This window comes from Gossypium arboreum, chromosome 5, assembly GCF_025698485.1.
Source record: "Gossypium arboreum isolate Shixiya-1 chromosome 5, ASM2569848v2, whole genome shotgun sequence".
NCBI classification, from domain to species: Eukaryota; Viridiplantae; Streptophyta; class Magnoliopsida; order Malvales; family Malvaceae; genus Gossypium; species Gossypium arboreum.
In genome coordinates this window covers 16,032,468-16,056,995 of record NC_069074.1, presented here as the reverse complement: position 1 = coordinate 16,056,995, position 24,528 = coordinate 16,032,468, and the positions used below count along the sequence as shown (strand labels likewise).

Sequence of the window (24,528 nt, the reverse complement as noted above, 5' to 3'; positions counted from 1 at the left end):
TTTTCTCCTTTTACTATTTTTCTGTTTGCTGCTTATTTAGCGTGGCCCCGAATTTTGAGGGTTCCCTTGGAGATCGGTTATATGGTTGATGATCGGTTGCCAAAATCGACTTTTGTTATTGTTTTATTATTGCTAGAAATTTTATTATACATGTACGAACATGAAAATAACAAATTTAAAATATAAATATTTAAAATGATATATAATAAATGATAAAACGAATAGTTTAAAATTAATTAATAATAACATATTAATTACACCCTATGAACTTCCATGACTAAATTAGCAGATAAGTTGAAACGTAAAGACTAATAAAAAATTTTATCTTTTTCCAGTTATCCTTAATTCGATTCAATTTTAGATCTATAAGAAAATTCGGTTCAATTTATTAATTTCAAACCGTTTATAATATCCCCTATTATGCACGAGTCAGTTCAATTTTATCTTTCAAATTCTTTCTAAAATTTTAGATTTTATTCAATTTAGTCTTCAAAATCGAAATTGTCATAACTTTCAATTTTAAGTTTTGATTTCAAGTCGATCTCAATTTCATCCTTCTACGGCTCTCTATTATCTATATTTATAAAAATTAATATCAATTTTGAAATTTATGCACTTTAGTCACTATATTCGAAACTAACAATTATACTTTACAAACTAGTCATTTTTATTTCTAAGCTTAAAATTTAATAATTTAGTATCAATTTCATCAAGCATTAATCAATGAAAACTTTTAGAAACTTTAACAATTTTACAAATTGATACATAAACTAGCTAAATTAAATTTCCATTACTTAAAAACATAAAATTCTAAATAAATAAAAACTAAATTCAGCATACCTAATTTTGACAAAAAGTTCGAGCTTCCAAAACCATTTTTCCTTTCCTTTGTTCGTGAGTTTTGAAGAAGAGAGCATGAAATGTTTATGTTTATTTTAACTTATGTCTTTTATACATTAATCAATAGTTAATTAATCTCATTTAATTTAATTAATCTTTACTTAATTAAGCTAAACGCAATTAACAAATTTGGGTGGAATACAATGGTCGCTCACAGCCGTTTGGTGAATTAAAAAGGGTTCAATTATTCAATTGATCTTTTGGTTAGTTATTTTATCTTAATTAACTATTAAATTAACAGAATTAAAGTACCAAATATTAATTAAATTTTATACTAACCTAAAAAATATTAGATAATAATATTTACGGAATAGGGTTTTAAAATCATCGTTTCCAACACTACTAAAAGACGGGCTATTATAGTTTATTTCATTAAAAATAATTTTTAGAAAACAGTTTCAGGAAAATTTGTCAAACATCAAAAAATGTTTTACGAATAATCATCCAAACATCAAAAATATCAACTTGTTCAGAAAATCAATCAATCTTTTAGAAACTATTTTCCAAAAGCTACTTTCAGTGAAATTTGATTCTAAATATTTCTACTCAATTTTAACACGAAATTTGTGTGTACAATCCTTTTAATAGTAGTCACCCTTTATAATAACATTTCATTATAATAGTCAAATTTATTGTAAAATCATTTTTTATGATTTATTTGTATCTTCCATTATAGCTTTTCATCTATAAAATTAACAACCATAAAGTATAAAATACAACTTTTTACTATGTTAGTCCTGTATCAACCTATTATCTCAAAATTTGGTAAAATTAACAATAGCTACATTTTTTTACTATATTAATTCTCTATAACAATCTATTATTTTAAAATATATTAAAATTAGTTGTACTACTAAGTTGTTAATATATTGTTTCAATAAAATATTTAAATTATATATAAACTTATATTAATCATTTTATTAAATAATAATATTTAACAAAATGAAATTTATGATTGTAAGAATACGATCTAAATGTGACTAATTAATATTATTAAAATATTATAGTTTTTATATTTAGATATATATATATATATATATATATATATATATATATATATATATATATCCTGATTTTGGTAACAATCTTTTTTCTTGCAACTCGGCAAAAATTTTGGACATGACAACTTTGGTAATCAAATATCTAGTCTTCGGGATTTAATCCTATTTTCCTGATTACAAATTTAATTATGTTTTTAGGTGTAGAATTTTTAAATTAATGAATTTGACATCCAATCAAAATAAAAATAAAAAATTTAAACCAAACGACTATTAAACTGTTGTGAATTAGAATGAATAAAATTTTTTTTAGAAAATATTGTGTTAGTAAATTTCACTCAAAATTGGATTATACCAACATAATATTAGACATCTATTTATGGCGTAGTTTGCTGCAAATTATTAGACATTAGATAGTAAGGACTGTATATTTCACATTCAGCTAACATGCTAGCTTTAGGCGGTTATGATTCAATTAAATTACGCATATACGATAGTCCACCCAAATAAATTACTATGAAATTACTACAAGAAACTAGTAGTGAACATTATAAAGCTTACTATAACTATTAGCTTCTTCTTACCGAAAAAAAATCCCACCCAATAAAAACCCACATTTGAATTTGAAAAGGTATAATAGATACAACCATTTCTCCAATTAATATGTCTGTTCCTTTTTTCCTTTCATGTTTCATGTTGTTATACTATATGATGTATTATTTTTGAATTTTTAGCTTATATTTAAGCCCCTGACTTATCTTTTAATAATATCGTGGTGTTTGTTTTTAAAAATGTAACGTGATTTAATATTGTTGATTATATGATATATTATTTAAATGTCATGTTCTGACAAATAAAAATTCAAAATTTTATATTAAGTTATTTATTTGAAAATACATAAAACAACGTTTCATTCAGAAAAGGACAAAGTTTGAAGGAAAAAAAGGAGCTCATCATCAAGACAGTCAAATTGCAATAATCGATGGCTTGTCATCTGTGTTTCCTGGAGCAACAACTATGTCACATCAAATAATTAGGCCAACTTGCGATGAAATTATAACTAATGACTAAAGCAACCAACAGTATTGTTGCGAGTAAAAAACAATGTCACTCAACAATAACTCAAATCGAAATATATTTCAAAAATTTCACAACTTTACTATTTAACTATGAATTCTTAACCAGCATTAAATTATGAATTATAATTCGCAATTAGTACAAAACTTGTTATATTTGAAGTGCTTCGCCATTCCTGAATTTCTATAATAAAGAATGCAAAAACTTCAGTAATTTGTGGGTGAGAGTTATCCTTTCTTATTTTTCTTTTTTGCCTTATTAAAAGGTGAAGGTTAGTATATGTTCTTAAATCTAAAATTTAAGATTTAATTTTATATTTTAATAAAAATAGCTAATTCTTAATGCTAAATTTATCTTCTTTCATCTCCACTTTGTTTCTGACCAATCCCTTCTATTAATTTAAATTTAAATAAAAAATACTAACAATGTAAGGAAACATAAAAATAAAACAGTGGCTAAACTCTTCCAAAAAATTAGAAACACAAAACAGAAGCAACAGAAGGGATATTGGCAGATATTTCAAAGGCCATGGGGCCGCCAGCCTTCATCCACTTGCATGGGATTGTGCAATCCAAACGCAGGCTTTCTTATTAAAATAAATTAAAAAAAAGAATTATTTATCAAAAATAGATTGTCTGTTTAATTATATACGAAAATGGGGTGTTTTGTTCATTCGCGCTTATCTGACAGGCGCAAATGATTATTTTATATTATTTTTTTTTTGTTTTTTAAATAAAATATTATTTTTTTATTTTTATTAAAAATATTTAAATATATATACGGGTAAAAATATGGTTTAACAGGTCAAAATACGGGTAAAAAGGAATCGAGCCTGGTAGATAGGCGCAAATGGACAGCCCGAACAGTGCACCTCCAGCTGCTGCATGCTGCCCACGGCGCTGGCCCTGCTGCCCGAACAGTCCCTCCCTGCAGCCTCTGTAATTTATAAATTTATTCTCAAATTTTTACTTTATGTGAATCGAACCAACTCATTCAAATTCAATAAAAATAATAATTATGTTCAAAAATTCTTATTTCATATTTTTCCGCGTTCAATTTACAAAGTCTACCACCATGTAATTATAGTCGGCAATATTTCTAATATTTTTATTTTTTTTCTAGATAATGGCACATCTTTATTAGATCAAAAAGTAGATAAATAAACCATCAAAATTAAGTCTGATTATTGAAGAAGCATAATATCGACTCACATATTTAAACAAATATCGAGCCCGTAAAGAATGATTATTATTTTTATTTATTTGAAAATCAAGTTAAAATTTATACAAACCTATTTTTTTTAAACTTTAGCATATACATAGAATATGATTGGGACCATAAAAGAAACAATACGATTGGTAACTTTCACCTGCTACAAAATTTAGAATATTGATATTGTATTCACCAAAATTTAGAATATTGATATTGTATTCACCAATTATAGGAGCATAACAAATACTTCATTTATATGCCGTCTAATTAAAAACCTCTAAATTTATTTTAGTGAAAAAACCAGCATCCACCAAATCATTTGATGTGTTCATTTGATAATCGGGGTATATATAGGGGAAAAGGTAAGCTTGTGTGAGCCCCACCAGAACCATTTGCGCCTCTGAGGTAGGCACAATCATTTGCGCCTCATAGAAAGGCTCGATTAGTCGCGCCTCTCAAGTAGGCGCAACTTGTATTAGTATTTATACGCGGGTCATATTGACCCGAAAATATTTTTTTAATATAAAAAAACAAAAAAAATATTTTTTTTAATATAAAATAATCATCCGCGCCTGTCAGATAGTCGCGAATGAAAAAAACACCCCATTTTGATAAATAATCTGGCTGACAACCTATTTTGGTAAATAATTTTTTTTAATTTATTTTAACAAAAAACCCCAAACACATAACTTCTTTTGTGGAAAAAAAAATTCTTTGATCATAGCTAATTATAATCTTCAAACAGTGATTTTGTACCAAATGGGAAAATAGAAGTCAGTAACAGTATATGAACAGGTTGAACAAGAAGTGCGGGCGGGCAATCCATTAGCCGCTGACCTGAGGGCTGGGTCTCTCCGTAGGGCCGAATTTGATTGGGAGAAAGAGCATTGAAATTTGAAATGGGGAGAGAGGCAATAAACAAAAGTTGATAAGGTTAGAAAAAAAGGGAATAGACAATCATGTAGCATCTTGATTAGGAAAATAGCTATGCTTATGCTTCTTTCTATTTAAATGTTTATTTGTTTCTTTTTCCATCTAACCGCTTTATTCTCATTGGTAGGAGACAAAAGCAATCAGAAAACGAGAAACCATACATTCTCAAGTGGAATTATATTAGAGATAGAACCAAACAAAAAACCGTAACACCCACCATTTGCCCATTGGGGACCCTAAAATATAAAAACTAGAGGTTTGTTTGTGCTTTTCTTTTATGAATATTTTGAGAGAGATGGATGTGTAAGAGCGCAGTCTCTATGGACTTAAAAGAAGAAATGGCTGCCTTTACTTCTCAGAATGGAGCTGTTGACGTTCTACTTAGAGTATTCTTTTTTGGAACCTGATCTCGAGTTGCCAATATCTGCAAAACCAAACCATGACCCAAATGCATATATATCAACCAACTGTATTCCGCTTTTGGACAAGCACAAGTTGAATGAGTTACTATTTACCACTCCATTTCTGTACATGTATACATATATATAAGCCTAACTGATACATCACCTTCTCTTGCTGCCTTCTAAGCTTAGCATTTTCTTCCTGTAAATGAGCAACTTCAAGCTCCAACTCGCTAGTGTATGCCTGAGACATTCAAACATCAAAGGAACTCATAGAAGAATGTAACACCCCTAACCCGTATCCGCTGCCAGAACAGGGTTTCGGAGCATTACTACCATTTACAGATCACTAAAAAAAATTTAAATACTTATCGATTCAATGCATCATATAAATAAATATATTACCATTCAATCAACAGTTTGACAGCTTGTATAAGCATCAAACAACAACATTGTTAGTATACTTGCACATATCTCATATAAATTCAACATCGATATATCTATTTTCTCGACATATCGCACTTGAGTTTAATAATAGTCTCAATTACATAATTTCCTTGTATCAACATATCAAAGATAATCATATATGTACATGTCATGAAACATATCATGCTCTTACCGCTTTCTTCATAAGCATATATCATTCATTTCATTATATCAACATTTCATGCTCCATCATTTCCATATATTTTATGTATATTTATTAGGTAATAGCTTATATCAAACTTAACATAAATTATATTTCATGTACTTATACTTATTTCGTTTATCTATCTTCATAATTATTTCATATAACCATTCGTCATCCGATACATATTACCGAATATCAATTGTTCAACAGATGCTAGAGCGTCTCCGTCCACGGTCTTATTTATTTTGACATGATGCCATAGTGTCTTTCAACTATGGTCTTACTCATTTTCGTCATGTTGCCATGGTATCTTTCAACCATGGTCTTGTTCATTTCATATCACATTGCCATGGTATCTTTCAACCATGGTCTTACACATTTCATATCAGTTGCCATGGTATCTTTCAACCATGGTCTTACACATTTTATATCAGTTGCCATGGTATCTTTCAACCATGGTCTTACACTCAAAGTTGCCATGGTATCTTTCAACCATGGTCTTACACATTTCATATCGAGAGCACACTCCTGAACCTCATCCTTGCAATGGGATTACCGGTCAAAGCTAAATCCTCGCAATATAAACTCATAGAGTATTGTCGGGATTACTACCCGAGCTAAATCCCCGCAACGACAATTACTCTAATGAGATTGGATCCAATTACTATCCAAAGCTAAATTCAGACCTAATTTGGATTACCCGTCCGGCTAAATCTATTTTACACGTATTCTTCTGGAGGGCTATATCAGATAGGATCACCCGTCCTGCTAGATCCTTTTACCGTCAATTCCTTTTCGAGATCCATCGAATTTTCCTTTCATTCAACCGGATTTCTTCCCATTTTATCAAATATATCAATGTTTTATAAATTTTCATAAATGAACATTCAAATCATATTCACATCAATAACATACAATCTCAAGCATTTCAGAATATAATTCAAGTTACACGAACTTACCTCATTGATTGCTCGTGTTTATTATTTCATTATTCGATATATTTTCTTTCCATGATCAAGTCTCGTATTTGTGTCGTCCGGATCTTTACAAATAAATTTGATCATCATTTTCATTCATTTCATATTCTAATACATTTAATTAATGCTCTAGGCAAAATCACCATTTTTCCCCTAAACTTTTAATTAATGACGATTTCATCTTTAGGGACAGGAAAGTAAAATTCTTGCAATTTAATCCTTATTTCCAACTATTATTCTCATATATATTGATAACAGTCCATGAATTCTATAAAATATCAAAATTTCCATAATTTCAACACTTTTCAATTTAATCCCTAAAACATGTTTTCCCGATCTTGAACTAAATTGATAATTTCGTTAAATTTTGTAATTTAAATAATAAAATAATCTATTTCATGCAATTTAGTCATTTCTGACATTTTTACAAAATTGCCCATAAAATTTTACTTTTATTCAATTTAGTCCCCGAGCCTAAAACATGCAAATTAGCCATGCTAGATGAATATTCATACATATTTTCCTCCTCCTCCTCTCCATTCCACATCCTTAATTTATATAACATACAACAAGTAACATTATCAATAATTTCACTATTTACTTATATGTACATTCAAAACTGTCCATTTGCGTCATAGTCACTAAATTATTTATATATTAAGCTACAGAACTCGAAATTAAGATCCGTTAATTTTTCCTGAAACTAGACTCACATGTATTCTTATCATAAAATTTTCAGAATTTTTGGTTTAGCCAATTAGTACAGTTTATTCATTAAAGTCACCCCTGTTCTGCTGTCTGACAGTTCTGACCCTTCTTCACTAAAAATTAGTTATCTCCTTTTACAGAATTCAAATGATGTTCTAGTTTGTTTCTAATAAAACTAGACTCATTCAGGATTCTATAAATATAAATTTAAGCCTCTAATTATTTTTATTCCTTTTTTTATTATTTTTCAAAGTCTGAACAGGGGAACCCGAATTCATTCTGACCTTGTCTCACAAAATTCATTATATATAAAAATTTACAAATTCATTGCTTACACTGTTTCTTCTATGAGAAACTAGACTCATTAAGATTTAATTCCATATTTTTTTCATCTTCTAATTCAATTTATAAAATTTATGGTGATTTTTCAAAGTTAGACTACTGCTGCTGTCCATAACTGTTTTAGTGCAGGATATTAATTACCATGTTATAACACCCTTATTTTCTTTTTCTACACCATTTCTCATCACTTTCTCTTATTTTCTCTTCACTAACATATCAAGAACATAGGACCTTATGTAATAAAACTCTACTATAACATTATTTCCATGATTTATCAACAATAACAAACTTAAAAACGTATTGAAATCTTGATGTACTTACCTTATTCTCTTGATACCAATCTTTAACTTGATTTTCTCTCCTCCAGCTTCTATTTCTTGAATCCAACTTGATATTCTAACTCCCCATGTTCTCCTTAACATTTCTCTCTCTTGGTAGCTATGGAAATTCATTTGATTTTTGGGTGAAAATGGTGAATTTTTGGTAAAGGACCAAATTGTAAAGAAAGTAAAACTTTCTTTCTTCCTCTCTTTCTCTCACGTTAGTTTGCATGGAAAGGAAAGATGATGAAAATTCTTCATCTTTCTTTCCTTATATACTAAATAAATAATAATAAAATAATATTAAATATCTCATAAAATATTAATAAAATAATATTTATCTAATTAATTAATTTAAAATATCATTAACATAATCATTACATTCTAGAATTCTCTCTCTTACTAATTGACCATTTTGCCCTTCATGATCTTTTAGAATTCCATCCTTGAGTCATCATTTAATTTGGTAAAATTGCAATTTAGTCCCTCATAGTTCTTCACTTATTCAATTTGGTCCCAATTCATCCATTTTCCTTAGTTTCTAGATCATTCTACCCTTAAAATATTTACACTATTGGTCCTTCAACTTTTCATATTTACACTTTAACCCTTTAAGTCTTGAGTATTTACTCTTAGGCAACAAAACTTTTCTAACTTTTACAATTTAGTCCTTTCCTGAATCAAGATATCATAATTTACTTCCCAATGTTGCCATAACTCAAAACTTCCCTTTTTATCACTTTATTTCCTTATTTTATTATATCAAGGATAATATATTACTGTAAAGATTTTCAGGGTATTACAAAGAATGTCAAATGAAACACTTATCACACCAGTAATGTCTAAATTTGCAAAAATAGGTCAGGTGAGGTAGTGGGAAAGAACAGTGGAAGGGATTCACCTGTTTTCTAGCTCTAGACCGAGCAGCTGACTCTCTGTTCTTCATCATGCGTTTACGCCGCCGATCGTTGGAGTTTTCGCTACTTTTAGGAGCCCTTTTTGTGCAAAAAGAAGGGAAAGCTTTAGGAGAACCGAAACCACGAAAACCAGAATTGTGAGAAAAAGAAAAAGATAGAGCCGCAGGAACACCGGCACGAGCGTTGACCTCTAGGTTTGGCCTTATGGGGTCAGCACTCTCTGTGCATCGGCAGGCCGACCCGAACCCAAATTTCAAGCTCAATATTGTGCCGGGGACAAAAGGGGCAGGTCCTTCAGTAGAAGATGTGTCATTGGAGGAGACACCTGATGTTCTTGGAGTTGGAGGTTCTTTATTGATGGGTGTAGCCAAAAAGTCCAGAAGGATCATGCTTGGAAAGTTCGGGTTCTTGGTTCTGGTGGAGAGGATGGAATCAACAGGGTGGTCACTTAGAGAAGCCAGGCTAATATCTTTCCACACTTCCTCCATGGATCTTCTAGCTAACAGGTTATGGATTTTGGGAGATGGTGATGAATAGGGGTTGCAGAGAATGAGGATTTTTGAAGGTGAACACTAGAGCACCAGGTAGCTGCTACTATTACCGTGTAAAACCGGTCAGGCCAACATGAAGATTAAAAAGAGAGGCGAAGAGAATAGGGATACGGAGGAAATCAGACTGAAGAGATGTCACGTCTATTGGCCTGGCCTATATGGTGTGAGCCTTTGAGGCATTCAAAAACAAAATGTACTATGGATGGAGAGCAAATAAATTAACTCCATTGAATATTCCAAAAAAAAAAAAAGGAAAAAAGGGTTTTGACTTATAATGTATAAAGTACTGACTTTTCACAATGTACACCGAACCACCCCCGAAAAAAAGAGAGGAAAAAAAAAGGAAACCAAGAATATAAAGCATCTGGGGAGTGGGAGCATTGAGCAAGTGAGGACTGCTCAAAAATCGCCACTTGCCATAAGGCCTTTGCAGAACTTTCGTATGGTCCGGCTGATACAAGATCTTCGGTATTGGTTTCATGTGGCTTTTGGTGGGGGATCCGACTGAGATGCTTTGCTACTTGTTTTTTTCCCTTTTTTGATCTCTTGAATCTCAAAGCCATAAAGCAAGGACCACGTTTGTAAAACATGATGCTTTGATATCTACATTCCTTTTATTCCTCCATCACCTCCCCTCCCCCCCGGTGTTTTGTTTAATGGATTAATTTACCGCCGATTGAATTTCACTAACTGACCTTCATTTCTCTCATTGAGTCGAAAACCCTCTGCAGCTTTTTCAAAACAAAAAAATGAATTAGTTGGGTTAGCATTCAAGGTGATCCTTGGTAGCAGACAACCATACCTACAACTACTTAATGTGGAATTTAAGGAACATCATAAATATTAAAAAATAAAAAAACTTAGATTTGACAGATAAGTAAAATTATCTTCCCGGTGGTGTATTCTTTTCGTCATATCACTTTGTCTGTGTCGAAAATGTTAAAGTTTGCAGGGCTATCATAAAACTAAGGTATCTTTCCTCTATCCTTAGTTGCGTGACCACTGATAATTGTTACCGGATGCAATACTACGTATCCAATAAAAATATAAAAGTTTTATCACTTAAAAATAAAAAATTTTATATAAATTTTTAGGTGATAATATGTTATAATATGGTAATGTCACATTCAATGTTTTAATACATGATTGAAATATTAATTATTGATTTAACCAATTTGATCGATTCAATTGGTCGATCAATAATAATTTATTAAAAATTCTTAAAAATCTAAAATAATTAAAATTTATCGACTTTTTTTCTTGATTTTCAATTTTTATCAAATTCAAGCAATTTTCGGGTCAATGGGTTCAATCCCTTTATTCGGACCTGTATATCGATCAATTTTCAGTTTGTTTGATGCCATATTGTTCCTGTAACACTGGTCATAATATCAAATCTTGATTGAACAGAATCCAAGTTGAGGGGCTAAAATGGATCTAGTTTTCAAGTTCAAAGATCAATGTGGATAAAAAAAAAGTATAAATATTAAAGTAGACCTAATTACCAAGTTAAATAGCCAAAAGTTATATTATACCAATCAAAAAATAAAAAAACAATCATACGTGTATATATACTAGTTTCTTATATTGCGTGATACATGAGTTTAATTATCAAATAAAATAGGCATAATGATTTATTGGGCTCTCCAACGTTACAGAAAAGTCATTTTAGCCTTCATTTAATTGTATTTTTGTCTTTTATAGCCATTGAGCTTATATTTTTTTGTCAAATCATCCCAAATAGATGGAAATTTAATATTTGTTAACTTTGTTGATGTGGCATACACGTAGATTGCCACATAAATGACATGTCAACATTTAATTAATTTTAAAGTTTAAAAATATTATATACTTTTTAAATAATTTCAAAGATCTTTAATTTTAAAAATAATTTTTATTTTTTAAAATTTAAAATAATAAAAATTAATTAAGTGTTAGTGTGCCATCCACGTGTATGCTACGTCAAGAAAATTAATAAACATAAGCTTTTTCATTAATTTTAGGGTGATTTGACAAAAAAATACAAGCTTAAATGCTAAAAAGACATAAAATTAAATAGAAGGCTAAAGTGACTTTTTTATAAAATTGAAAAGTCAAATAAATTATTATAACGTTAAAATATATTATATTTATTTCTTTAAATTTTAGAATCTTTATAGTTTGTGTTGTAATCAATATAAATTAAGGATAAAATTTAATATTTTAAATAAATTGAAATTAATAACTATTTATAATAATATAACTAAAATCAATAATGATATAGTATTTAAAATTTTAAAAAGAAAAAAGTTTATTATTTAAAATATCATATAAAAATATAATGTTAATTTAAAATTAACAATCTTTTATAGTAAAAAAATTAAATAAGCATTAACAGATACTAATGTTGTTAATTTATTGATTACAAAACGTTTTGGGAAAATTATTAAAATAATATAAAATAAATAATTTATTATTGAAGATTAAAATTATTTACCAAGATCATATATTTGCTACAGTAAAAAAAATGGGTTTACCAAAGGCCAAATCGAAAGGGTTGGTGGATTGGTGCGGTTTGAGCCTTAAAAATCTTGATTGACATGTCATTTTCAAGTTAAGTGCGCAGGCACATTGTGTTAAAAATATTGATTAGCGACATCACTTGGCAAATGGGGTGCCCCTCCGGTTTACCAATGACCTTTACAGTTGACATTGATGATGAAGGAAACGAATATTTTACTGATAGCAGCAGGAAATACCAAAGAATATAGGTTTCTGATGATAAATTTTATTGAATCACAAGAACGTTCAATTGCCGCCTACTTTCTGGGACATGATGGGGGATGGATTTAAGTGTGTTGGAATTTATTTAAAGGGAAGAGAGGTTATAAATTATATAAAAAATATTAATCGTGGAATTTTTAATAAATAAAAGCTTCAATAAAAACTAGTGATAATGGCGAATTTTTGTTTTATCATTAATGGTATATATTAGTATCGGTATATTTTAGTGTATCATTTTGAGTTTGATATTTTAAATTTTTTTTTATATATTTATAGTTTAATTTTTAATAAATTATATACCATATATACATGTAAATATAAATCAATTGTATTTATATAAATATATTTATATGCAAACATACATTTCAAAATTATTAATTAGATTCAATAATGCAGTTTAAACATTATATTTGAATTTTAAGTATAACAAAAATAAAAGTCAAAACTTAAAACATTAAAATTTTGCATCACGTACCAATACAAATTGATATTGATTAAAACACCAAAATTTTAATTGAAAAGGAATCTAAAGTCCTTGATACCAATTGAGGATGGAAAGGATATATAAAAAGAATATAACACCAACTAGCATCGCTTCTGGTCCCCTTTGATTCTTGACTTCCCTACTTGCAACCTCATTTTTTTATGTTTTTGTCCATATTTATCCTTTTATGGTTTCGCTAATAGCCATAGAATAATGGGGAGTAAAGGAACCGGGCCTGGGCCCCTTCAACGTTCCTCTTCCTCTGTGTTGCGTTTTGTAGCTGTTTGATGTTAGGAAGCTCTTCACAGGCGACAGTTATTTCCAATGAGGAGAGATGGTCAAGGTTGTTCTGAGCCCTTGTTGATCTCTGTTAGTTGGCATCGTTTTAACGGCTTTTGGCCCGTCACTTTGTTTGTGCTTATGTTTTTTAGTGGTTGATTTTGTTTTCAAGTTTTCATCAATCAGCTAAAATGGAGGATTTTGGAGTAGATGAATGATCTTTTCATCATTTTTAACTGCTTAGTAGACTTAGTAAGTACCTGTCTATTCAATACATAATAAATAATATTTTTATTTATAAAGTATATAAAATATCAATAGTAAAATATTTTTAAACTCTCAATCAAAATCAAATCAAATTTAAATATATGTATAATTTATTTAAAAACTACATTAAAAATTTCGACACTCAATTACTTACCTATAAATCTTGCTAAAACCACGTCCACTTTTATATGACATTTTAATATGATTTTATTTTTATTGAAAATACAGAAAAAAACTTAATTTTTAATTTTAATTAAATTTTATGTATTTTTAATGAGAATAGACTAAATTGACAAAAGAATTATAAATATTGAGGGTTAAAATGTTATTTTAATTTTTGTTTTGCTTCAATAGCAAGTTTGACGACAAATTTTAATGAAGAGATTAAGATTTTAAATAAAAAAAAGTACAAAACTTATCTCTCAAGATTAAAGTATAATATATTCAAATCATAGTAAAATGAATAGACTATACTTTAAGTCACTAAACTATTAGTAAGTATACCTTTTGATAATTTAACTTCATAAAAGTTACAAAATGTTCACTAGACAATTCAAAACTTTTCATTTAATGCCTTAAGCTATTGGAAAATTTTTATTTTAAGTCACTAGGCTGTTGTGTTTTTTTCTTCTAAAAAGTTTGATTAATGAACACTAAACGATGATTCAATGATTGATATGGTGAATCAATGCTTATCAACAAGTATTTGGTTTTTAAAACAATATAATTTTTTTGGGTGCCGCCATTGTTATTGGCAGAATTTTTGACTTAAAGGTAAATTCTTGAGGGATATATTTGGATAATTTAAATAAGAAATTGATATAGTGTTTTAAGTATATTATTTTTTAAAAAATAAAATTGAAAAAAAATATTTATTATATTTATATTTTTAGGAGCTATTTAAATTTAATTTTAAAAGATGAAAAATTTAATAAGCAAATAGAGAAATAGTTTCACCCTTTTTATCAAATCTAAAAGGATAATTGTTTCATTAAGTATATAAATGCTTTATATAATTATACTTCAGTCTAACACTGTCATTATCAGTACTGTATTAACGTCACCAACATCTACTATTTATTTATATACATAATTTTAAAAATAGGTGATTTTTATAAATAATCGAAAGTTTTGAGATATTTTTATAGAAAAGCCAGAAAATGGCCACCACTAACAAGCCAGTGAAAAGACATCCCATTAAAATAACAGAAGGTGGTTTTTAATTTGACTCCAATTAGTAGACTTTGAAGTTTCATAGCCAGCGTTAAGTGGAGAAGAATGAAATGCACTCAACTACCATCTTTTGTCCGTTTTCAGCAGATTGACTTCCTCGACTAATCCACGAAGTTACACTCCCCTTGCACTTCAATTACCCCCATCTTTCATACCAAGGGACCTTTTCCTTTCTTTCCCCCCACCATGATAGCTAAGAAGGAAATAAATAATAGTTATTGGTAGGTAGGCAATTGTCCATATTACCCAACTCTGTTATTAACTACCTCACGCTCTCTATAAATGCTGTACCTTCACTACTCTCTGATATCTGTGTTTCCGATTTACATTCAATACTATAAAGCTTTGAGCTTTTATTTTTTCTTCTCATCACTTGTTTATTTTTCAGTCTTCTCTTCTCCCTCTCATGGCTTTAGAAACCCCTAACCACACTCAGACGGTAGCAGGATGGGCGGCTTATGATTCCTCCGGTAAAATCGCCCCTTACATCTTCAAACGAAGGTACACTACATATATATGGCATGAATATCATTAGTTAGTTTAATTTCACTCATTACAATCTTTTAGCTACTTTGAGTTATTTACCGTTACTGACCCGGGAAGAGGTGAAAAATATAAACAGGGAAAATGGCGTCAACGATGTGACCATTCAAGTGATGTATTGTGGGATCTGCCACACTGACCTCCACCATGTTAAGGACGACTGGGGTATCACCATGTATCCTGTTGTTCCTGGGTAAAGCTTCTTGGCCTTCTCTCTTTAATTTTATTCAGGAAGGAGGGTTGTTGATGAATTATTTAAAGCAACAAAATTCTTTAACGATGTTACCAAATAACCAAAAATAAATAAATAATTGTGCATATTAAATTTAAATTAATTTTAAATTAATAATAATGTGAGTGATGCAATAATAATTAACAATATGATAAGTAGTTAAATATTATTTTAAAATATAAAATATATAATCAAACTTGAGAAATAAAAAAGATGAAAAATAAAGAGGGGTTAATATTGCAATATTCTCATCCTTTTTATTAGGCGAGTTTGGCCCTTTGTTGGCCGGCACATTTTTTTTAAAAGAAATATATGTGTGTCGGTCATTTAGTGTCGGAAACCCCCAAAATTATTTTTTTAACAGAAAAAAATAGTAATGCTGGACATCTAGTCTCTATAATCTAATTTTATTGTTCGTTTCAGGTAATTTAAATAATTGTTTTTGAATCAATGTCATTTATGTAATTAATTATTTTTTAGGTTATTTGAGTAAAATAGCTTATCTTACCTAATCAACTTTTCTTAAAGCATTATTTATAAATGATAAAAAATATTTAAAAGGTTATATATATTTTTTATAATTAAATTTAATTGATAAAGTGGAAACAAAGAAATTAAATTGAACCTGAAATATTTGTGTCCTGAGTAAGGCTTCGAAACAAGAATCAAAATCGAAATTGTTTGATTTGGATAGTCACTGATCTTTTAAGGTTTTGTTACCTGCGGGTTTGGCTCAACATATTCGAGTTTGGATATTGAAATTAGAGAAATCCGATTTATGTTTTAGAGTTGAACGAGTTGGGTGGTGAGAGTTTTGAGTATGAAATGATATGTATTGAGAGATTTATGTTACATATATGCAGGCATGAAATAACGGGTGTGATAACCAAGGTTGGAAGCAACGTGAAGAATTTCAAACTAGGGGACAGGGTGGGGGTTGGTTGCTTGGCAGCATCCTGTTTAGAGTGTGAATTCTGTAAAAACTCGCAGGAGAACTACTGCGATCAGATCCAGTTCACCTACAATGGTATTTTCTGGGATGGTACCATTACTTATGGTGGATATTCCGATATGCTAGTTGCAGATCACAGGTCAGAAACTCATCTTTCGCCATATAAATATATAAAATATAGTTTCTTTTTAGCAAAATGACTTGTTTATGGAGCGTAGGCTAAGGTTGGGGATATTTATTTATGCAGGTACGTGGTCCACGTGCCGGATAACCTGCCAATGGATGCAGCAGCCCCACTATTGTGTGCTGGGATAACAGTTTTTAGCCCCATGAAAGATTGCCAACTGCTGGAGTCACCTGGGAAAAAAGTGGGAATAGTTGGCCTGGGGGGTCTGGGTCACGTTGCTGTTAAAATGGCAAAGGCATTTGGTCATCAAGTAACCGTCATCAGCACTTCTCCGTCAAAAGAAAATGAGGCTAAACAGCGTTTGGGCGCTGATTATTTCCTAGTTAGCACAGATGCTAAGCAAATGCAGGTTGGCAACTCTCTAATTTGCTTTTTCGAAGAGGCATTTCATTAGATAAAATCTTTCTGAATCTGTTGGATTAATGTGATATATATATAACAGAGAGGTAAGAGGTCGCTAGATGTTATTTTGGACACTGTCTCAGCTAAACACTCACTCGGACCAATCTTGGAACTGCTCAAAGTAAATGGGACTTTGGTAGTTGTGGGGGCACCCGACAGGCCAATTGAGCTTCCTTCTTTTCCATTAATATTTGGTACGGTCTGACCTTCCAGTGTAAGACTACAATATGAGGAGTGACAAGGACAATGAAATAAACAACGTTTCATGTTTCTTCTTTTACAGGAAAGAGAGCAGTAAAGGGAAGCATGACAGGGGGTATGAAAGAGACGCAAGAAATGATGGATGTGTGTGGGAAGCACAACATCACGTGCGATGTAGAGCTTATCAAGCCAGATAAAATCAACGAAGCTTTGGACCGCCTTGCCAGAAACGATGTCAGATACCGTTTTGTTATCGACATTGCCGGAACCTCTAAGCTTTGAAGATGGAATCAGTGATCCCTTGCATGTTCCTTGGCAATCGATTCATCTATATCTATTTGTTTTACTCTTTACTACAACCAGTTGTTTTATTGGTCGTCATCTTCAATCTTCATTAAGTGGTGGTGTTGTAACATTACATAAATCGAGTTTTTCATCACTTTTTTTTGGTTATTTCGTGTATTAAATTAGAAGAATCATGCTATCTTCTCCTTGAAACGACTCTGCGATGAGCAGAAAAGGGAATTCTGCTTGAGCAATTTTATAATTTCGAGCATAATTAGTATTTTAATAAATTAATAATTAATTTCAATGTTATTGTTAAGACTCAATAATTCTATCATTTGAAGAACCGTCATAAGCTAAGCTATAAAATATATATATTTGGAAATTTTTATTATTTTGTTGATTTTTATTTTTATTTTTAATTAAGTTGTCTTAAAACTTTTGAAAATACTCATTGATGTTATTGATTTTAAAAGTTTTAGACTTAATTGAATAAGCAGCTCTTAAAATATATGGCTTTTTGAGTTAGGTAGTTAAACTTCTCTTTTTATCGAACTACTATAATTTCAACAATTGTGAGTGCAATTGTTATCTTCTTTAGAAAAACACTTTAAACCAATCAAGGGTTGACACATAATAAAAATTTATTTTCCTGAATTTGACTAGAAAATTGTAAAACAAAAAGAAAAGAATTAAATTAATATTAAATAAAATAAATTAAAAGTATCATTCTCTCTCTCAATCTTCATCTTCCCATTTGATCTTCCTAGAATTTACTATTCGCTACTGGAAAAGTTTGGTAAACTGATTTGCAGATTAAGATTTATCTATGAAAACATATCATTTCAAAACCTAAAATTTTTAACTCTAAAAAAAAATTTGAAAACCACTCGTCGAGAATTTGAATGATGTAAACTTGATTTGCCAAAATCTTATCAGAAACAAAACCAAAAGAAGATAAAGGCCAAAACTGCCACTAAAGTGAATTTTTTTGGTAAAAATATCATAGAAACACTTATATTGAGAGTCAAATTGTATTTTACTTCTCTACTAAAATAAGCAAATTAATCCTTTTACGTTAGATCAAATAGCAAATTGGTCATTCTGTTAAAAATTATATTCATTTCTATTATTAAAAACTTGTTATTGTACATCAACATGATATGCACGTGGCATGCCGCGTGTAACTGTTTAGTCATTCCATCTTCCATGCCAGATTTTAACAATAGAAATGAATGAAAATTTTAACTAAAAGGACTAGTTTACTTTTTGATTTAACATATAAGGACTAACTTGTTCAATTTTTTTAAGTAAAGAAGGCAAAATGTAATTTAACTTGTAACGCCCCCTAACCCTATACCGTCATCGGAACAGGGTTACGAGACATTACCAGTCAGTACAGTCCAATTTCGGTCATTAATTAAAATAAATATTTACACACATCCTAATTTTAAGATGTCGTCCCTTTAATAGGCCCTCGCGGTCCAATATGAACAATAAATTCAATTCGGACTGATTTAGAATCACTACTTAATTTTTAGTAAATTTCAAATTCATACTACATACCGTTGTTAACCATAATTTACTCATTTCATGAGTATATCTACAACCTAAATGACTCTCATAAAACATCCTAGGTACATGCCATTACCAATAATTAACACACTTTGCCTTAATGAATTCGGGATCGAATCGGGATGTTGATTCAACGTTCTATCTTTACTAAACTGCATGACGAAACAAACCGTACGCTGAGTATGGTATACTCAGTGGTATTTCCATAATCCGAACACTTAATAATATAACAATTAAACTTAAAATCACAATAACAATTTTAAGTATTCATTTATTTGTTTTATAGATAAAATTTCAATTACTTACCATATAAATTCTATACAAGTCATATAACAAACACAATAACATATTTGTTCAATTCTTTTCATTTACTTACCGTATAAATTCTATACAATATATTCACAATTCACTTGTTTTCACACTTTACTTCTTAACAATATACCATTTTAATTCATTCTATCATCAATCATCATCCATTTGAACTTCACTCATTTCATGAACCTTTTGGTTCATGTTTTCAATCTCATATCTCAATTTCAATTCTCAATTCAATTTCTCATTTCATTCCAATAGCTCAATCAATCAAATTCACTCGACTTATCTTTTCACTTATTTACCCCTATTAACAAGACTCGGACCTTGGCGGATACACGGATCCAACCAAACACACCAATATGGCACCCAATGCCTCATCGGATAGTTCAAGCAATATTTGACACCCAGTGTCTCATCGGCCTAGCCAAGTAAAGTTGGTACCCAGACCTCATCGAATCTATCCGAAGAAATATAGTGACACCCAGTGTCTCATCGACTCGAGGTCGAAGAATCCTGAACACTTCCAATCCTATGGCATGCCAACTATATCCGACTCAGCCCGACATCGTTAATAGGGTATTCAATTCACTTTCAATTTTTTAATCAATACACATTTTAATTAATCACATAAATTCATAATTCAATACAATTCAATTCACTTTTCAATAACAAATATCCAAATATCACAAATCTCATATTTAAAATTTTCAAACAATTTATATTTCAATTCAATTCAAATAATCAATATATATTCAATATTCAATATATATATCTATATATATATACGCCTAATTCAATCAATATAAATTCAATAAATTCATCACCTACTATATCAATCCATTTCATTTGCAAAACACAATAATTCTTACTTCAAAACACTTAATATACATATTAAGAAATAAATTCAACAATTAAGTATTAGGTTCGGATTATAGAAATACAAACCGTAATTTTCGAGCTAACTCCGTTGACTTTGTCTTGTCCTTTCTTAGCCGAGATTTACGGTACCACATTGACTACGAAATTAATACAATTCATAATCATTAATACATTACTAATTCATATCTTGAGTTATAGAATTCTAAATTAAGATCCGCTAATTTTTCCTGAAACTAGACTCACAAATCTTCTTACAATAAAATTTTCAGAATTTTTGGTTTAGCCATTAAGTACAGTTTATTCTTTAAATTCATCCCTATTCTGCTGTCTGACAGTTTCGTCCCTTCTTCACTAAAAATTAATTATCTCACAGTACAGAATTCGGATAACATTATTGTTGATTTCTAATGAAAATAGACTCATTAGGGATTCTAAACATATAACTTTAAGCCTCTAATTATTTTTATTCAATTTTTTGTGATTTTCCAAAGTCAGAACAGGGGAACCCGAATTCATTCTGACCTTGTCTCACAAAATTCATTATATCTCATAATTTACAATTCAATTTCTTATATCGTTTCTTCTATAAGAAACTAGACTCAATAATATTTAATTTCATATTTTATTCATCCTATAGTTCAATTTCTACAATTTTGGTGATTTTTCAAACTTAGACTACTGCTGCTGTCCAAAATAGTCTTAGTACAAAATGTTGATTTACTTTAATTTCAATTTAATTCTAATTAAATTCACTTACTTTTCTATCTTAATTCATACTTTATTTCTACTCAATTTTAACTAAACTTAGACATAATTATCTATTTTTCATCATAAAACCATAATTTCGAAATTCTTTCAATTTAGTCCTTAAAGCATAAAACTTATGAATCACTTTACAATTCAATCCTTGTATCATTTTTAACTTGAATTTCTATCAATTTAGCCCTTAATTCATCATTTTATTTAACATGAAAATCTATAAACTCTCAAAATATCAACTTAATTTCATCAAAGTCTTGTTCCAAAGCTTCTAAAACATTAAAATTTAAGAAGAAATGACTTAATTGACTTACCAAATTAAACTTTGAGCCTTGAAACCCAAATTTTCCTTTTTCTTTTTCTTTCTTTCTTTCTCCCCTGTTTCTTCTCTGTTTCGTTTGCTTTCATTCTGTTTCTTATGTTTCTTTACTTATTTATATAATATAATATATAATATAATATACCATAATATAATAATAATTTAATATATATTTTAACACATAAAATCTCAGATTTTTATGTTTATGTCACTCACTTAGGACAAATGGCATAATTGCCATTTTGGTCCTCTTCATTTTCTTTTAATCTACAATTCAACTTTCATCCTTTATTCAATTTAGTCATTTTTCTTAATTACTCTTAATTAAGCTAATTTTACTTAATTAAAGTCTAATTAACCACTCAATTGACTTCGTAAATATTTTTAATAAATATTTACGAATCCATTTTTCAGAAACGGAGACCCAAAAATACACTTTTTCGGTAACGGTAAAATTCGGGTCGTTACTGTAAGACCCAAATTTTGCCCGGGACCCAATAAAACCAAACCTGAATTAAACCTAGCCTATTATCCAGTTACAAGCCCAAACCCAATTTTGGCCCAACCTAATCCCAACCCAAACACAAAAAAATAAATAAATAAATAAATAAATAAAAACCTTGGCCACCTACTCCACCACCTTTGTTGGCCACCCACCTTGGCCACCAACTCCACCACCCTTGGCCACCTAAACCACCCCAACCACTCCACTTGTAAAATTTGGCTATAAAAGCCATTCAAGACTTTGTTTTAGGGGAGGGGGGTTTTTGGTTTTTTGGAGAAGGATTGTTCTTTGTTTTGGAGGAGGTTTTTTTTGTTTTTTGGAGGTGTTTTTTTGTTTTTTTGGAAAGAAGGTTATTTTTGTTTCTTGGAAAAGCTAGTTTTTGGAGATTAATCAAAAATCAAAGCAAAAGAGGTTTCTTTTGTCTATTCTTATCTTTAGTTCTTTGTTTGTTTATTGTTTTCCTTTCAATTTTATTTTGTTTTTTTATCTGAAAGTAAAAATAAAAGTAAAAAGCCTACCCATATTTTCATTCTTGAAAAGGTTTTTTAAGGTCCCCATTGCAGGTACGGTGGCTCGATGTGACCCGTAGGGGTCCATGACCGAAGCAAAGCGGACCAACGGCGGATTTAGAAAAGAGGAGAAAGAGAGTTGAGAGCTTTGTTTTATTATTTTATTATTTTTACTATTATTTATATTATTATTATTATTTCTCATGTATATATTATTATTTATATTATTATTATATTATATATGCCTCTCCATATTTATTTATATTATTACTATCATTATTGTTACTTTTATTATTTTTTATTTCTAGCTACTATTATTATATATATATATGTATTATTGTTTGTATTATTATTATTATTATCACCCTATTGTTATTACTTTACTTTTGTATTCTAATATATTATTAATATTACTCATATTTTCATTATTTTTGCTATCACTATTACTATTATATATTAGTGTATATTTTTATGTATATATATATATATTTATATATAGTATTGTTTTTATTACTTTAATTTAATATTTTTATTATATTTGCTTTTGTATTTCTATATTTATTATTATTATTATATAGTAGTGTGTATTTCTATTATATACATATATATATATATATATTTATATATAGTATTATTGTTTACTTTACTTTAATATTATTCTTATTATCATTATATCCAACCCAATAATAATTCTTTCATAAAGTAATATTCCGTATTTGGTAATTCGAGACAATCGTGCCCTAACTTATTGAGTTTCGATTTTCTCCTTTAACCTAAATAACGGAATACTCTTTTAAATCATGACATGAGTTTTGAAAAATGCTTATTCTCGGAGATACGAGGTGTTGTGCCCTAACTTACTGGGTATGGCATTTTGTTACCTCGAAATAAGATTTTTGCAAGTAAAGGCAATATTCGGTGTTTGGGAATTCGAGGAAACGTGCCCTAACTTACTGGGTTTCGATTTTCCTCGTTCACCTTAACTAACTGAATAACCTTTTGAAATACACGAATTTTTATATAAAAGGCAAGCTCGTTCTCGAAAATTCAAGATGTCGTGTCCTAACTTACTGGATGTGACATTTTATATTGTGAGACGAGAAGGTCCTTAACATTTGAGCATTTTCTTTACAAAGAGGGATCGTATTTTAAATTCTTTCAAGTTTTCAAATTTTCGACACTAAAACACTAATTAATCAACTAGGTACCAATTTTGGGCGATCGAGGGTGCTAATCCTTCCTCGTATGTAACCGACTTCGAACTCATTTTCGATTTTCAGAGACCAAAATTATCGTTTTAGTAAATCTTAACTTTTATTAAAATGATTAACTTAAGGTGATCCGATCACACCTAAAAAGATTGGTGGCGACTCCTGTTTTCGTTTTTTTTTTCTCCAAGTCGATACCTGTTTTTTCAAAAAAATGGTTACGACAGTTACATTTCTCCCCCCCTTTTATAAATTTCGTCCTCGAAATTTACCTGAGAGAGGTGGGGGTAGAAGTACAAAGATCTCGCTGTTCCTCTCGGTTCCCATATTGCTTCCTCAATATTATGACATTACCGCTCGGGCTAGTATCTCAACCGGCTCTTTTTCATACTATAGATTACATCAAATCTCAATATCCTTTGTCGGTATAACATGCAAGAGATTTGATCTCTATAATCTTCTGAGCTTCAAATCATGAAAAATTATCATAAACTTTCTGTAACTTCAGAAGCAAAACCAAACAATATTTTACCGGTCCGAATTTTCTACAACTTCACATAGCCCAACAGAACAAGAACTTAATTTCTCTTTCAACTCGATCTTCAAAATGTTCTTCCGAGGTGAATCTCTAAGAAATACCATATCACTAACAAAATACTCAATA

At 29.7% G+C, this 24,528-nt stretch overlaps 2 protein-coding genes across 5 annotated transcripts; one reads left to right on the top strand and one right to left on the bottom strand.

Moving 5' to 3' along the window:
* Window positions 1–5,475: 5,475 nt before the first annotated feature.
* LOC108485146 (protein FD-like) lies at window positions 5,476–9,904 on the bottom strand. The gene is made up of 3 exons (XM_017788992.1): window positions 9,401–9,904; window positions 5,688–5,765; window positions 5,476–5,544 (listed from the first exon to the last, which is right to left on the bottom strand). Exons 1-3 carry the CDS (start codon window positions 9,902–9,904, stop codon window positions 5,476–5,478), a joined length of 651 nt encoding a protein of 216 aa, XP_017644481.1.
* A 5,146-nt stretch (window positions 9,905–15,050) lies between these two features.
* On the top strand, window positions 15,051–18,102 carry LOC108484620 (probable cinnamyl alcohol dehydrogenase 6). 4 transcript variants are annotated; one of them, XM_017788475.2, is made up of 7 exons: window positions 15,051–15,214; window positions 15,382–15,494; window positions 15,616–15,729; window positions 16,632–16,859; window positions 16,968–17,256; window positions 17,350–17,503; window positions 17,593–18,102. In XM_017788475.2, exons 2-7 carry the CDS (start codon window positions 15,400–15,402, stop codon window positions 17,790–17,792), a joined length of 1,080 nt encoding a protein of 359 aa, XP_017643964.1. In that variant the 5' UTR covers window positions 15,051–15,214; window positions 15,382–15,399; the 3' UTR covers window positions 17,793–18,102. The 4 variants fall into 4 exon arrangements, with proteins under 4 accessions (XP_017643964.1, XP_052884993.1, XP_052884994.1 ...); XM_053029033.1 differs by having other exon boundaries at window positions 15,145–15,280; XM_053029034.1 differs by having other exon boundaries at window positions 15,200–15,218.
* Window positions 18,103–24,528: the final 6,426 nt, after the last annotated feature.

What these genes read in the sequence shown, in the direction of transcription:
- LOC108485146 (XM_017788992.1), bottom strand. Translation starts at nt 9,904, where the DNA reads ATGGAGGAAGTGTGGAAAGATATTAGCCTGGCTTCTCTAAGTGACCAC. An exon ending in GGTCTAGAGCTAGAAAACAG is followed by an intron (nt 5,766 to 9,400) that starts GTGAATCCCTTC and finishes TGAATGTCTCAG; the next exon opens with GCATACACTAGCGAGTTGGA. An exon ending in TTAGAAGGCAGCAAGAGAAG is followed by an intron (nt 5,545 to 5,687) that starts GTGATGTATCAG and finishes TTGGTTTTGCAG; the next exon opens with ATATTGGCAACTCGAGATCA.
- LOC108484620 (XM_017788475.2), top strand. Translation starts at nt 15,400, where the DNA reads ATGGCTTTAGAAACCCCTAACCACACTCAGACGGTAGCAGGATGGGCG. An exon ending in CCTTACATCTTCAAACGAAG is followed by an intron (nt 15,495 to 15,615) that starts GTACACTACATA and finishes AAATATAAACAG; the next exon opens with GGAAAATGGCGTCAACGATG. An exon ending in ATGCTAGTTGCAGATCACAG is followed by an intron (nt 16,860 to 16,967) that starts GTCAGAAACTCA and finishes TTATTTATGCAG; the next exon opens with GTACGTGGTCCACGTGCCGG.